At 52.1% G+C, this 16,813-nt stretch overlaps 1 protein-coding gene across 2 annotated transcripts in view; it reads right to left on the bottom strand.

The window, feature by feature from the left end:
• Nucleotides 1–16,813, bottom strand: part of SFXN5 (sideroflexin 5) — a 114,232-nt gene that overhangs the window by 25,963 nt on the left and 71,456 nt on the right. The window contains exons 10-11 of one of the 2 annotated variants that reach the window (XM_032352453.1): nt 14,929–15,019; nt 390–505 (exon numbers count right to left, since the gene is read on the bottom strand). In XM_032352453.1, coding sequence (XP_032208344.1) covers nt 390–505; nt 14,929–15,019 — 207 coding nt within the window. The remainder of the gene's footprint in view (nt 1–389; nt 506–14,928; nt 15,020–16,813) is intronic. The other variant, XM_032352455.1, reaches the window with a different exon arrangement.

Raw genomic sequence — 16,813 nt, forward strand, 5'->3', positions numbered from 1 at the left:
ACGGCGAGCCACCTGCATCTATGCCTTCTCTTCTGGCCCGGGAGGACATGAAGGCCCAGGGAATAGCACCCTGGGTCCCGGGGTGGGGGAAAGAAAGCTCTAGGGCATCTCCTCTGCCCTTTCCAATTAACAGATCTGAGAAGCCAGGTCCTGAGGGGCTGGGACAAGAGATGGGGTGTCTTGCAGTGGCAATGATGGATGGGGAGGAGGGACCATGTGGGGATAGGCGTGGCAGGGGCCAGACCTGGAGGCCCAGGGCTGATGCAGATGGGAGGCAGGATGGGTCAAGGAGAACAGATCCAGAGGACACAGAGAAGCCCCAGAGGAATGAACCCCTCTCCCAGTCTCTGGCCTCCCCACCGGTGTCCCAAGCCCCCCAGATGACCCACGTGTCTGGCTGCAATCTTGGAGGAGCCCACGAGGTTGCCGTCACCATCCAGGACATCAATGCCTTCCTCCAGCTCCCCATACCGCATCAGGACCACGTTGCAGATGTTGGCACTGGCTGGAGAGAGAGAGAGGGGAGCAGGGGGCAGGAGTGAGAGGGGAGAATGCCACTCTAGCTGGTGGAGAACGTCACTAGGCTGCACCCAAGCCTCCTGGCCCCTAGCAGCAATAGTCCCAAGGAAGTGTCGCGTCTGTGTTCGGACACAATGGGTGAAGGTATGGTTCTGCAGCTCATGGCCCTCCCTTAGCCTGCTGAGGGACTCAGAGGCCCTTGAGAACCTGGTGAGCTAAGGCAGAAAATAACCAATGGGAGGGAGGAAGGGGACAAGGTTCAGGACCTAGAGAGCGACAAGTTTTCAAGGGAGCTGCCTGCCTTTCCCCAAGGGGTGGGCCTGGCAGGCAGGCAAAGTGAATGTCCATCAGCAAGGGCTCCCTGGCTTGAAGACGCTCCGCCAGTGCCCCATGTTCTGTCACCAGCAATTCCGTCCCTGGGGCTGCCTTTCTGGGTCTTTTCCTGAGGAGCCCCTCCCCCCCTCCCACCCCCCACCCCCGCCATTCAGCCCTTTGCTCCTCAGAGAGAACCAAGTCCCCAGAGATTTGCTTCTCTGACAGCAGGTGTCGGAGCAGGCAGGAACCTCAGTGCTCTCCCAGCACCACCCCCTCATCATATGGAAGGAAAAGTGAGGCTCAGGGGAGGCGGGTGACTTATCTGAGGTCACACAGCAAAGTGGGACAGAACTAAACCTCTGTGGACCCAGGAGACAGGAGGGTCCGGGGTGGGGGGTCAGGCAGAGATAAAGGCCAGCCTTCTACAGTGTCACTTCAGATGGCTGGGTTCCGTCCCTGGGCAACAAGATCATGACAGACCTGGGCTGAGGTGGGGGGTGGGGGGAGGGGGGCTCCCAGCTCCTCAGTTAAACGTTGGATGCCAGAGCTTGGGGGCCACATGTCAGCTGGTGGCCAGCCCCAGGAGTCTCCCTCTGCTCTTCTCAACTGGAACTCGCAGGGCCGGGCCGGGGCTGACCTAGCTTGACCTCCCCCAACCCAGCTCCAGGCTAAAAGTGGGGGGACTTGAGGGTGGTGGGCGGGTGGGGAGTGGGGGGGTGACAAATGTGGAGGCCGCCTGCTTCACTCCTCCCCCCAAAGCGCCTTGCTGTGTTTAAAGTTTTAATTTTTGCTAATTAATGTCAATTAATTTTGTATAATGAGTGTTTAATTTTGGGGAGTGTGTGAGCCTGGGAGCGACTGCAGTTCTGGGCTGTGAACGCTGATTAGCATCAACACCTGCTGCTTCCCCACTCCCTCCAGTGGGGGGGCACGAGGGTTTGGGGAGCTGCGGGGCTGCCGGGCCTAGTGGGCAGGTGGAGTGGGAGGAGGACTGCAGATGCTCCTGGTGCCCGAGCCAAGGCTGGGGAGCAGGCGGCGAGGGTGCCTGCAGCTGGGGGACGGGGTGCCGCAGGTGAGGGGCGGCTTGAGGCCCTGAGGGTCTCTGAGACTCAGTCTCCCGTTTCAGTACGGTGGGGAGGTGGAATAAACAGAGAGGAGGGCCAAGATGCTCTGCAGTCTTTGGAGAAGCAAAGCAGGAAACCGAATACAGCTCTAAAATGTATTTACAGCACATATGCCGTCCTTGAGTAGCTCCTGTGTTTCCACACGACACTCAGCCGCAGTGGTAACCATGGGCAGACCTCTCCTGCAGCCGGTCCCTCCTGTCCTCCCGGCAGCATCGCTCACCTGCCTCACACAGCCGGGGGCGAGCTCAGGAGACATCTGGCAAGGTTTGGAGACATTTTTGATGATCCCGACCTGGGGGTGGGGGTGGCTACAGTCATCTATGGTGGAGAGACCAGAGGTGCTGCTCACCATCCTACAGGGCACAGCCCCCACCACAAAGAGTTATCTGGTCCGAAATGCAAGTAGTGCTGACATTGACATTGAGAAACCCTTGTCTTCCATAGAGACAGACAGAAGATGGAAGGTGAATTGGAGGTAAGGAAGGAGAGGGTTGGGAGCCTGGATTTGGGGCCAGTGGGGCTTGAGTGACAGTCCTGGCTCTGAATCTTGCCTTCCTCGTTCTCAGGGGTAAGCTCCTGCGGCCCCGGGTGCTGCCAGCCCAGGGGTTAGGGCCCAGAATGGCCCCCAGAGTGGCCTTGGGAAGTGGACACCTGGCCGAGTGTTAGCGCCTCGCCCTCTAGTGGCGGCAGGACCACTCTGCACCCCTCACGCCTCTGGGGCAGCCAGGCGGGTGGTTCCCAGGAGATCCAACAAAACCACCGGAGAAGATACTGGGCTTTTCTGCCCTCTGAGAACCGCTTACATCACTGCCACACCAGCACTGCCGCTGTGGGAGAGGCAAAGCTAAAGCAATGTGGTCCAGGTGGTGAGAATCCGCCTGAAGTCAGGAGCCACCAGCTCATTCTGTGACCCGATGCCACCACCCTTACCAGGTTTCCCTGGTTATAAAAGGACCTGCTGCATTTAGCATTGCTATGGAATCTATGGGCACTGGCTGAGCTCACATGGAACGTTAGCTTCTGCACCCAAGCCCCCACCAGAATAGGGAAGCCAGGGACAGCTGAAACATCTCTAGCCCCAAGGCGTGCCCATGTGGGCACAGGTGCAGGGGACAGAGATTATTTAGAGGCAGTGGTTCACCAGTCCCAGACTCATGGTAGCATCTTGCTTGCTCTCTGCCATTTCCAGTGTAGAATGTAGCCACAGCTGATGGAGTAGGACTTTGGTTCAAACACAAAACCACTTGGGATGAAACACACAGCAGGAAAAGAAGTGAAAACCCAGTGTCCTTCCCCTCAGCCCCTCCAAGACAGTTCAGGCACGAGTAAGGCCTCTCCTCCTCTAAGCTACCTGGATGGAAAAAAGACAGAGAAAATCCTAAAAAACCACCCTAAAATGATGGCACCCCCAGCTCCCTCCCTCAGAATGCCCACAGTTCTTCCTGACGACTCAAATTGCACATGCCCGCAGTATATTCTGTTGGACCTACACTGGTGGTCCATTTTATTGAGCACCTGCTGTATGCACAGGTGACCGGCTATCCCCGTCTTAGAGCAATGAGAACATGAGACGGTCTCAGTGATTTCATTTCTGTGATCTCATCCAGAGCATTCATTTCTGCCGTATTCCATTTGAGGCTCCCTGATCCCTCCTATCCCAACTCCTGGCAAGTCCAGCTCCCAAGTCACGAGCACTGAGAGCCGAAGCAAACAAAAAAGAGAGAGAAATAGAGACCAGCCGTGGGCCATGGGTCTCCTTTCTAGCACACCAGCAAGATCTATTATTGACAGTATCAGCAGGTTAATTAAGCAGTCTGTTAGTGATCATGTTAAGAAAGCTGGCACATTTTCAACTCGGATTGACGCCATTCAAGACTCAGGCATAACTGATGTTGGAGAAGCTCTGCTGAGAGATGTCACAAGATGAGAGAGGGAGAGAGAGGGAGATCGCTTCACACTGATGGCAAGCTCAGTGTCAAGTCCTGAGGAAAATATGCTCTTGACTGCTGCAGATGTTCTCACATCAGACCCATCGTGATGCAAAATCATGCAGATTGCGAACAGCTAATGAAGCACCCTGTGTAAAAGGGACAGTGCCGGGAAGAAGAGAGAGCAATAGACAGAAAGGCAAATGTGCAAAAAAAAAAAAAAGTCCTCCAAAAGGAGACCGCGGGGGAGCCTACCCCCTGATCTGCCACAGGAACGGAGGCACGGACCGGCGGGGTTAGGAGTCCAGAAACATGCCCACCCATGGGGGAAACGAGTTTTCGATAAAGCAGTTACTGCATCTCCCAGGACAGGACCATTCAAACACAAGGGGGAAGCCGTGGGATATTGGGCTTTTCCTTTGGGGACAACAAAATATCTTCACTCCTTGGTTCTAAGAGGCATTTCCCCACATTATAATGGTTTAGAAGTCATGAGGTGCCTTACAACGGACGTCGGGGTGGAGGGAGCGGAAGCCCTTACCCGCGGCCCGTGCATGTGTAAACTTGGCCACGTGTAGAGGTTCATTCAAGTGTCACCTCAGCTACCCATAGCAGTCTGCACAGAATCTGAACTTAAACTTAGATTCCTAATTGTTGCCTAAAACATCTTTTTAGAACTTACACTATAATGGAGCACGGACATGAAAAGTTATTGTACATGCAGAAGATCGTCTGCCAGATACCAGGCAATGCAATTAAAGACAGCAGAAATTGCCAAACCATAGATAGCTACCCTAAAGAAATGCTTGCCCATATGCACAAAGAGACATTTACAAGGATGTTAATTATAGCACTGTTTGTAAGAGCAAATAATTAGAAACAACCTAAATGTCCACCATTAGGGAACTCACATGGGAAGATCTCCAAAACAAACTTATATGAAGAAAGCTACCGAGTACGTACAGGGTGATTAACTCTATGTAAAACCTCATAACTGGGATGCGCCTACTGTGTGCCCGGAAATCCACAGGTAACATTCCAGAAGGCTCACACCTCACACAGTGATTCCCTTGGGAAGGGAAATAAATTTAGGAATTAGGGGTTGTTGAAAGACTTCCACCTTCTTTTTTTTTTTTTTTTTTAACCCTGTTTTTCTAAATACCATTTGAATTTTTGCAATGAGAATATAACCGGGCTTTCCTTGTCTAAGAAGTGAAAAGAAACGGCCAAACTTCCTAAGTAGATCATAGACATTTGAAAGCCATCAGGGATCGGTGTGACCTACTCATGGTTCCCACACTTCGGGGGCTATAGGTGAGAAACTTCCTAAAGAAGCTGATTAACTTCAGGAATAGTTTTTCCTTCAAGTAAAGAAAAAAAAAAATGAAACCTCAAATATAACCAAGTAGGAAATGCAGACCAAAAAAGAAAATTCCCTCATATTTTTCTATGCTTTGAAATTATACTGTTGGTTTTAAAGGGGCCCAAAGGGCCAAGACTAGAAGCAGGGTGACAGAAAGCAGTGGTGGCTGTGATGCTGGGTTTAACAACCCAAGTCCAAAAGAGAAGTGGAGAATGTGAGTGAGGCTCAGATTCAAACTCTGATCTTGAAGAAAGTGACTCAGATTGGTTGTGTGGTGAAGGCTTGTTTATTCCTTCACGTGAGCAGGGAATACAGTTCTCTCCTCTTCCGAAAGGCTATTGTATTCATGCCCCTTGTAACTGAGGCATCTAAGCATTGAGAAATATGGCCCCTGATATCTGTGAATTTTAAGAAATAGGAAGCTGGGAAAATATATTTTATGTGACAAAGAGCCACTACTACTCGGTAGCAGAAGGTCATGGTGACTGACTCCCAACAGCTATTCTACTCCCAGAGGATGAGCCTTAACTAATTGTAGTAAATCCCTCCCTTGCCAGTGATGGATGGAGGAAGGGACATGTGACCAGCCCCAGCCAATGAGGGATGTCTGCAGGGGACTTCCAGGAAGGGTTTCCTCTCATTGAGGAAGAGGCAGCAGGCAGAACCTCCTGATTGACGTCTGGGCTGTGGTGGGTCTGTGAGTGGTGCTTGGATTTCCTGCTGCCATTTTAGGACACAAAGGGGCTGAAGAGCACAGAGGTGGAAGGAAGGGCCCGGGGTGACTCACTTGGCACTCGACCTCTGGAGGTAATGCTTCATTTATTAGTTTAAGCCAGTTTGGGTCTCATACTTTGGCCAAAAATATTCATAAAATGTATAAAGAGATTTAACACTTGTTGAGAAAAAGGTAGTTATCAAAATCACCCCAAAAATATTTCAGTAGGAATTCATGAAAGAAATAGTAAAAACTCAATGAACGTGAACTCAAAGATAGATTTTTTAATCTAGAGAAAAATCTATCTGCGGGTGTTCTTTGGATGTGTTGGAGACTAATCCTCATTAAATGGTTTATGAATAGTGTGCGGCTCTTTTTCCTCACTTTGTTGACTTTTGGCATGCAGTATAACATGTCATCAAATAAGCAATCCTTTCCCCCTCCGGTATACGCTTTTCATGTCTCTGCTCCTCCCCAGCGTTCATCTATATTTTCTTCTAGGAGCTTTAAACATTGTACTTTTCACATTTAGGTGTCTCTGGAATTTATCTTTGTGTACGGTATGAAATACGGGTTTTCTTTTCTCTCTCTTTTTTAAGATTTTATTATTTTTTAAAGATTTTATTTATTTATTTGACACAGAGCAAGCAAGAGGGAGAGAGACAGAGACAGAGAGTAAGCACAAGCTGGGGGAATGGCAGGCAGGGGAGAAGCAGGCTCCCCGCTGAGCAAGGAGCCCAATGAGGGGCTCAATCCCAGGACCCCAGGATCATGACCTGAGCCAAAGGCAGATGCTTAACTAATTGAGCCACCCAGGTGCCCCTTTTCTCTCTTCTCTATTTGAAAACCCAAATGCCCAATAAAGTTAAGAAAAAAATTCTCAACCATTCTGGGAATTGGAAAAATGCAAATTAAAATGAGAAAAGAACCATTTCAGATGGACAAAAAATTTTCAAGATTGATAACACCAAATGTAGGGAAACCAAAATGTAATCCTTGCAGGCGGAGTAAAAAGCCAGTATGCTCATTTGGCAATATGCGGCAAAGCTAGGTGTGCGCATGCCCTCTGACGTGGCTATTCCATTTCTAGGTACTGTGATTCTCGACACTGGATGCAGACCTGAAACTAAATCTGAGATAGGGTCCAGGTCTCTGCATGTTTTAAAGTCCCCTTCCCCCTCAGGCGGCTGTTTGAAAACCTCCGTCCTGGGGAAGCTCCTCCTTGTGTACACAGGGACACACGTAAGAGGCTGTGTAGTGTGGTACTATTGTGGTTCTTAGGATACACTGAGATTTTAGGACAGCTCTATAAAGGCATCTAAAACTTACTGAGGTTAAGATGCAGTTTACAGAACAGTACACATGGTATGATCTCACTTATATTAAATGTATATTTATACAGGCATATTTATGTTATATAGAGATACAATAAATAGAGATTGCTACATTTTTAGATGTTTACTCAGATTTGGAGGGATATACACAGACTTACCATGGAGAGCAAAGTAGGATTGTTTACTTTAGAAAACAATCATACATTATCAGAGGGGAAAAAAAACAGAACCATTTTAATGAGAACAAAAACAAAAATAGGGTGCCTGGGTGGCTCAGTGGGTTAAGCCGCTGCCTTCGGCTCAGGTCATGATCTCAGGGTCCTGGGATCGAGTCCCGCATCGGGCTCTCTGCTCAGCAGGGAGCCTGCTTCCCTTCCTCTCTCTCTGCCTGCCTCTCTGCCTACTTGTGATCTCTCTCTGTCAAATAAATAAATAAAATCTTTAAAAAAAAAAAACAAAAAAACAAAAATAAAAACATTCCAGTGGCAACCAGGAGACAAGCTCCCATCTTGGGTCCAGTGTGACCCTCGACAAAGTTCTCCCCACTCTACTTCCTCTCTCGCTCTCTCTCCTACCTTGTGGGACATATGCGCACACAGTAAATAATTCAAATTGTGCAGAAGGGTAAATAACAAAGCCAGTCTCCTTCCAACCTTTGGCCCTTAGCTTCCCTGCACCCTCCCCAGAGGCAAAAACCACTCTAGCCAGGCTCTCATGGCCCTGCCAGACACACTCGGTGTAGCTATAAGTGGAAATGGATGGACGTCACCACCCAAAACACACACACACACACACACACACACACTCATGCCAGCCCCACTGGAATACAGCCCCAGCCCTGCCTCTGGAGGAGGGATGATTATCCAATAGAGACGTGCACCCTAGTATTTGCCTGATTTTATGATATTCTCCAATACTCCACCCGAAAGGCAGTGGTATAAGACACAGATTTTCTTTTAAATAGCTTGAGAATTTGGAGAGAGTTTCACAACCCATCCTAACGTGTCACACACTCAGGACTGGGAATTTCGGGACTGAAAAATCAGCCTGTAAATTTAGGTGTAGGCCGACTCTGAAGTTCAGGATCACTTCACCAAAGATTCCTGCTAACGCATTCATCTTCTGGAAAACTCCCTTTTATCACAGTTGCTCCCTAGCTGAAAATTCTTCAGCAGTTCCCTATTAATCATAGGCTAAAGCTCCAACTCCAAGCTAACACCCAGGGCCCGGATAGCCCTTGGCCCTGGCCCTTCCCGTACAGGCCCTGCTCACCCATCCACCTCCGCAAGCCTCCCACATTCATAACCCCCTCCCCTGCCTTGCCTTTCCCACCAAGCAGATTTCTCTGCTATCCGGGTTTCACTCATTATAAAATCTCTGACCCGGAAGGCCATTCATTCAGTAAGTATTCACTGAGCACCTACTGTATGCCAGGTCTGGGGCCAGCTGCCCAGGAACAGGTGACTTGATCACACAGGAGTGCCCCTTATAGCTTTTTGGGCCAGGCTGCTACTTGGATGCTTCCCTAACGGGGCAGGGGGGGGAGGGTGGTCAGGCAGCTCACTGCAATACAAGACTGTCAGTTTTTCAGAGGATCCTGCTGTCGTTGTACTCCCACTTATGTGTGAGTATCTCTTGAGAGGTGGGGTCCAGAACCACACAGACTCCTTTGTTCAGGGCTCTCTGTCTCTAGTAATGCAGCTGAAGTCTGAGTGAGCCTCCTCAGAGCCATATACCACACTGCAGACCTATTCTGAGCACACAGCCCACAAAATCCCCAGATCTTTATCCTAAGCACTCTGGCCAACTCAGGTCTTGGGCAAGCCTACACTTGTGTAGCTACATTTTTTTGAACAGCAAGCCTTACATCAAAACTTGCAATCTTAGATCCCGCACCTCTTGCCCACGAATTCATCATACTCACTGCCAAGTTGCTGTGCCTGTTCCTTGAATGCGACCCACAGTTGTATGTGACCAAGGCAGTTCTAACGGAAGGGGACGAAATGGAAGACAGAGCCCACTAGAGACTTCCCTCTGGCTAACGTGGCCTCCCGACCCATGTCTCCTTGGGCCCTGACACACAGTGGGGGCCCATGTCAGCTCTAGGACTGCTCGTGCTTATGGCACCCAGCCCAGCTCACCCATCCTTCCAGACCCAACCCAGAAAGGTTGGAGAATATGACCCGGATGACCTGGTAAGGTGGCTCATTGGTCACCCACCCTAGATTTGCCAACCAAAAGCATGACTGACGGTATTAGAGAAAACTTACAAAAGAAAACAGAACATTCAAAAAAATTTTTTTAATGAAAAACAACAACAAATCCAGAATGAATGTCCAAGGAGCCATAGAATGTGACCACCAGTGTCATCGTGGTGGGCTCCCACGATGGGTACCCAATTTCAAAGCCTTTCTGCCCAGCTCTCATTTGATCACTGAACAAACCCACACTGAACAGTATGTTCCAGGCATACAGTGAGCCTGGGGGTTGGGGATGAATGAGAGCCAGTCCCTGTCTTGGGGAGCTCACAGTCTGATGAAGGAGGCAAACTCAGGAACAAAATGGGCAGGTCCGGGTGACACACAGACACACACACGGTGCTGTGGTCTTGCCCTAACTGGGGCTACCAGGGAGGGCTTCTTGGAGGAGGAGGTGTCTGAGCTGAGAAACAAAGGCCTGGCAGTCCAGAGAAGGCAGAAGGTGGGGCTGAGTTAATGGGAAGAACTGAGATTCCAGGCAAACAGGGCCATGTGCAAAGGCCTGGGGCCCCTGAGAGAGGCAAACGGAAGGTCAAACATTCACCACAGCTCCAAAGGAATATGAGCAGAGGCCAGGTCAAGGAAAGGACCAGAGGAGCCTAAGGGCTGTGGATGCCACATTGTCACTGACCGAATGGAAGGAACGCACGTCCCAGGCTCGGCTAATACAGGTGCACCCTGCTGTCTTCTAACCACGGGGATGAGGCATGGTGGGGTGGCCAGGACTAACCCTTGGGGCTTGGGCACACTGCCGTGGTCATCTCCCAGACAAGGCAAGCAAGGTGGCTTGAACACCAAGCAAGGAGCCACAAAGGGGGAATCCATGACACCAAGACCCCAGTGGCCTGGGGGGGTGAAGGGAGTGAGGAGATGGGGTGGGCCAGATGTGTGGACAGAAGACCTTCTCCCAAGCACTGCCCAGACATCCCGAGGAACGGACTCCCCGGTGAATGGAATATGCGGTGACATTTAACATAAGGGACTAGGGACAGTGCAGGAAGAAGTCATGTTCCGGCAAAGGGGTGAGGAGATTAAGGCTCGGGCCTCACCTCAGGGAGCTCAGAGCCCAAAGGCCCCTGCTGGGAGTGGATGTGACCAGGCAGCTGGGTGGGGCGGGGGTGTGTGTGTGACCTTCAGGGCTTCCTTCCCTCACCCCTGCATACACATATACAGAGCCTGGTACGGAGATGTGTTGGCCTGGGGACACCTGGGGATCCCCCCCCTCCTGGCCCCTGGCTAGCTGCCCTGCCCCATGCATGCCTCTTCCTCTCACCAGTGTCCCCTCGTGGCACCTGCGATCCCTCATTCCTCCTGCTGGTCTCTCCTGCCAGCTCCCAGCCCAAGGCCTCAGGAGAAGGCTGTTTGCAGGGCCTGCCTCTCCTGGAATGGACTCTGCTCATGGAGACTGGCAGTTGGACCTGGAGGGGGGGGTGTTTTTCCAATGCCTCCTCGACTGACCTTTAATTACACTGTTTGCCCAGCTCCCCAAACCATTAACTCCCACCTCACAGCAACCATCAATTAATGGAGGGCCTGCTCTGAGCTCGAGCTCCTGAACACAATTAAGCGTGACAGTCCACAAATAAGAAAGAACTGGAGAATTAATTAAGGTCTAAACAAATTAATTACCAGTCCCCAATCGATTTCGATGCCAGCACACATGCTCCTGGGCTCACCGGCTCTCCTAGCATCTCCATGTATAAATAGAAACCAAGATTTCCAACATGATGGCTGCTCTGGACCAGGGCACAGCAAGGCTCTGGAACCACCGTGAGGGAGAGAAGGGCTCTGGGCATCCTCAGGGCTCCTCATGTGCTCGGCACATGTGTGTGCACACACACACGTACAACCCCCGCTGAAAAACCTGGGTCAGCCTGGAGGTGGGGTGCTCCTGGTGGGGTGCCTCTGGGCCAGATCCCTCAGTTTCTCAGTGGTGGGTGAGGGGCTATCCAAGGGGGCTGAAAGTAGCCTGGGCTGGGCCTTTGCGGTCTGGGCTGTAGCCAACTTGGGATAACTTTCAGAGAGTTGGGATGTGTTTCTTCTTCTTTAAAATGGGGATGGCTCACCCTGCCTTGGGTCCTCCCAGAGAGATAATGTGGGGAACGAGGGGGAACAGAGGCCTGCTGGAGAAGACCTGGAGAACGGTAGGGCCCCTGCAGGCCCAGGGGAGGCCTACAGTCTATCACAGACATCCCAGTGGGGAGGGGCTGAAGTGGAGGCTGGTCCAAGGCCAGAGAGGGGTAAGGGCAGTAGAGTCAAGTTGGGGAACGAGGTGTCCTGTGACCAGAGTCTCAGACCTCACTCTGGGGCAGCAGGGGCCCAGCGAAGGAAGGTGTCCTCCTGTCTCCCAAACTGCAGGCTGGAGCAGGGCAGAACTCACTTGGCAGGGCAATGGGAAGAATCAACAGAGCCCGGGAGTCTCCTCCTTCCCTGAGCCTGAGTTCCCAGCTGGGCCAGGAAGGAGGGGGTGGGGATGTCATCTCTGAGCACAGGCAGGCCCTTTCAGGACCCTTCCCCCTCAAGAGCCCTTCTGCTCTACACTCACCGCCCCCTCCTCCCCTCGGACGCTCATACTCATTCCACCAACCAGGGCTTAATCCTGTCACTTCAACCTCCTCCTTCCTGTGGGCATGAAAGGCTCCGAGTCCTGCCTCCCCAAGGGTCTGAAGGACAATGGACCCTCTACCAGGCAAAGCAAGTCCTGGGCAAGCTTCTTGGTGGCCTAGCTGTTGGCGTGGCCTGGCCTGGCCTGGCCTAGCCAGCAGTGGAAAGCAGGGATTGCCCGGAGGTACCGAGGCCCTGCCAGCATGCAGTGAGGCCTAGAGAAGCCATCTAAGCCTGAGAATAAGGTGAAGGGTAGCCATGTGCACGCGCTATAGGATAGCCTGAGAGAACAAGGGTCCCCAAAGCCGGTGAAGGGCCATGCTTGTTTATCCTGCACACCACCGTATGGGCATCTACCAGGGGCATCTACCAGGCGCCATTTGTAGACGGGCCTGGGAGGACATCAGGGGTCTGGGAGGGGGAAGCCTCTGTGTAGGCGAGGAGAAACCGGGGCTAGGGGTGGAAGGAAGGCAGGCACACAGCCAGGACTCGGGAAACAGCCTTGAGGAAGCAGCCAGAGAGGATCTGCTGCTCTCAAGATCCTGGCAAACTAGGACTATCAGGACGGCAAACCACATTGTGTGCAACCTGTGCAACTGGCTAGGGAGATCTCAAGACCCCTCAATAGTGGCTGGACCTGCCAGGTTCCTCTCAGATCAGCCAGGAGGAGAATCAGGCTGGAGTCCAAAGAGGAACGCGTCAGAAAGTCTCCGGTGGGGATGGCAGACAGGGTTAAATCGGAAAGTGGGGTCTTTCTTCCTGAAGGAGCTCCAGAGGTTAGGACCACCCCCAAGGTCATCCAGCAAGATGGCCAGCAGAGCCAGGCTGGAACAGACCCATGGCAAAGTCCTTGTCTGCAGCTTGGCTCAAGGACAGATTACATCTCTGCCGAGTCCCAGATCCAGTCCAGTGCAGCTCAGAGCCGCCCACCTTCTAAGGCTGCCTCTGACCCTCCAGCCCGGGAGAGTGGGGAACGCAACATCGGCAGCCTTGTTCGCTCAATTAGGCCCCTTAACAAAGTCAGATCTAAAGAGTTATTCCATTAGTGGCCCATGCCAGAAATAGCTGAGAGTTCATTAAAAGTGTGGAGTTGCTATAGCAATTATCTGGGTCAGCTGAGGCTCACCCGGGCAGCTGGGCCTGGGAGTTCATTAGCCTCTGGCCAACAAGGAACAAGGCTGTCAGGTAATGATCTCCCACCTCCTCGAAGGGGCTTTGCAGGTGCTCCCAAGCACTTTCCTATGAATGGAATCTGGTCCGTGGTAGTCTGATCCTCTCACAGCTCTGGGCTATAGGAAGGTAGGTACCAGTACTCCCATTTTACAGGTAGGGAAGTTGAGCCCTGGAGGTGAAGCATGAGATCGGGACAATGAACCTGGATCTGACTCTGGCTCTTCAGCCTTAGCTTTGGTACCCGGGAGGTCACAGGACCTCACGCCGCTCCTGGGCTGCCTCCCGGCCTTGTCCTCTGGCATCACACTTGAACTTGGTATCATGGTTCAAGTGTATACTTCTCTTTTTTTTTTTTTTTTAAGATTTTATTTATTTATTTGACAGAGAGAGATCAAAAGTAGACAGAGAGGCAGGCAGAGAGAGAGAGAGAGGGAAGCAGGCTCCCTGCTGAGCAGAGAGCCCAATGCGGGACTCGATCCCAGGACCCTGAGATCATGACCTGAGCCGAAGGCAGCGGCTTAACCCACTGAGCCACCCAGGCGCCCTATACTTCTCTTTTGATGATGAATCACACACTGCCTCATGCTTCTGTCAATGCCGTTTCTTTTCAATTTTTAAAAAACTTTCTACTGCAGCGCCCACTTCCAAGCAAGGCGTGGGATTCTCAAGAGCCAGGCTGGGCCTGATGGGATGGCCCAAGGCATCTTCTGGGAGCTCAGAGCCTCCAAAACCAGCAAAGTCTCGGCCAAAGGCAGTGAAATCCACCCCCCACACACACACACACAGGTACCACAATTACCTGACTACAAATGGAGGCCTCCAGAACCTCAATGGTCCATAATACCCATGGGCTCAGAACACTAGACTAGAAAGAGCTCTGGGCCTTCTTTTGTGCCAGGAATCCCTGTGACAGTCATGGACCAGGAGAAGCCCATGCACCCCCTCCAAATAATGTCCCCAAATGCGTGAAGCAAAACACCCAGGATTATAAAGGGATTATATTGGAATACATTATCAAACTATTTTTTTCATTGTGGTATAGTAACAGGTATGCTCTTTAATTAATAAGTTAAAAAACAAGACCTACCAGCAGATTGAATAAATACCATAATTTTTACTTAGTGTTGCACATAAAGAGTATTTTGGAATTCCCGTAACAACTGTAATGGGACATGAAAATATCTGTGATTTCTATGGGTGAAAAAGTCATTTTTCTCATTACTGTGGTTTGCTGCCTACAGTCACAATGCAAGAAAATGTTAAATTTCAGTTCGAGGCTAGTGTAGATATTTCTCCCAGCCAAGTTCATAGGATCCACCGCATTCGGTCTACTAGCACTTTGGGGGCTTGTGGGCTAATCTGTTGTTCAAAGCAGGATCTCGGTCACAGGGCTTGCCAGCGGGGTCCCGGTCACCCTGACTTCTGTCCACCCATGTTCTGCTTAGTCGCCCACGTCAGGAGACCACTGATGTCAGAAACGGTCTGCAAAGGCGGTCCAACTCCCCAAGACCCCTGCAGCCCCGCCCACCCAGGTGTGACTCTCAGGTGCCCGCCCACCCGCGCATGCGCCTCAGCACAGGTGCAGGTCTTACCTACGGCGGGGAATGGCACAAATCTCTGGACAAGAAGGCGGGTGGCCGGGGTGAACTTGTTGGCTTTCTGAACCAGGACATTAAGGCCCACCTTTGGAAGAGAGAGAGAACGTCCGTGCGTGGTGCTGCAGGGGCCTGGCAGGCTGGGGCAGGAGCAGAGAGTGAGCGGCACTGTCTGCCCGGACCCCAAGTCTTCAGCGTTGCCTGCTGCCACCGGCCCCAGTGCCGCAATGCAAAGCGTCACACGGCCCAGTCATCCCAGTTAAGCAGCCTGTGAGGGAGGCTGAGGGGAAAGCCTCAGACCTCTCAGAGAAGAGAAGAAGAAATGCTGCTGTTATCAGAGCACAGAATCGGCAAGTAAATTAAGTGTGGGAACCCTCATTCTCACCTCAGCCTCTGAGCAGCCCCTTTCTCAGGCCCCACTGTGGGCTCAGGCATGGGCCTGAGCACCAGGGCTCAGGAGGAGACCCACACACGTGCCCGCAGGTGACTGCCGAGCTAAGCTGAGCAGAGGCCGGAGCAGGACAGGGCGCAGTGCACATCCCCGGCTCATGCCCTCTTCACTTTGACCCCAACCCTCTACCTCAGCCTGAGACACTGGAGTCCCCCTTGCCTTCACCTTGTGCACTCCCTACTCTGTTCCGTCCCCCATGCTGTCCTTTGTCCTTCTAGAACACAGGTCCAACCACATCTACCATGACCAGCTTCTCCCCATGACCTGTGTGAAAACATGCAATCTCCTTCAAGTGGCTCCCCTACCTTCTCCTTCCGGGAATCCAGCTTACTGCTCGCCAGATGCTATGGGAGCCTTGGGGGCCTTGGCCCATGCTGGTCCCGATGGCCCGAATGCCTTCCTTCTCTACCCAGTCCACATCTGTTCCATAAGGCCCACCTCTGAGCAATCCTTCCAGTGACTTTCTAACAGTGGGAGTCACTGAACCGTTCCCTGCCTCAGTTTCCTTGTCTGTAAAAAGGGATGGTAATACCTACAGCATCCCAGGGCTGCTGTAAGAATGTATGTCTAGTGTTTAGCATGAGCTTAGGGCATAAGAGACCTCAATGAATGAAGCTGTGTAAGAAGGTCGCCTCTCCTAGGCAGGAAGTTGCTTCCTCTTGCTTCCTGAGTCCCTCCTCCCCAGCACACACTGCTCCTGCTGGACTGGGATGGGGGGACCATGCCTTTCTCATCTTTGTACAACCGGCCCTCAGGACAATGGCAGGCATGTAGTACTTGCTCAGTAAACGGGACTGAGGCATACATGCACGAACCAACAAACAGATGAATGGATGGAGATCAGCAAAGGCTGGAAGGGGACTTGCTTGGAGGAGGGAAAGGTGGGTTAGGCAGAGCAGAAGAAAGAGAATTGTGGTGGAGAAAACAGCACAAGCACATGTGGCATAGAGACAGAAAAGGCGAGATGCACGTGGCCAGACCAGAAACGGGTGTAGAGAGGCCACTGCTCCCCCAAACGAAGGCCAGAGCTAGCCCCACGTGGCCAGACCAGAAACGGGTGTAGAGAGGCCACTGCTCCCCCAAACGAAGGCCAGAGCTAGCCCCCACCCTGTAGATCTTTCCTGGGAGGAGGGGCAGCAGGGGCCTCTGTAGGACTGCCAGACTAAGGAGGCCTGGGGCAGCCAGCTCTCAGCTCGGGCTCACCTGGTAGCTAGCAGGCCACCATGCACCTACAGCCCTGCCTCTGGCCTTGACCTTCCAGGTCACTGGGGAAGATCCAGAGCCTGGGGAAGGCCACCAGGGCAGCAGGGTGACTGCAGCAGTCAAAGCAAGAATGGTGCAGTGACCTGGGCAGACAGAAAGCCCAGGGCCCCATGGAGCTAGAATCCAGCCAGGCAAATCCAGCTTGGGTTCTTGGGGGTCTGGTCTAGA

This window comes from Mustela erminea, chromosome 7 (genome assembly GCF_009829155.1).
Source record: "Mustela erminea isolate mMusErm1 chromosome 7, mMusErm1.Pri, whole genome shotgun sequence".
Taxonomy (NCBI): Eukaryota; Metazoa; Chordata; class Mammalia; order Carnivora; family Mustelidae; genus Mustela; species Mustela erminea.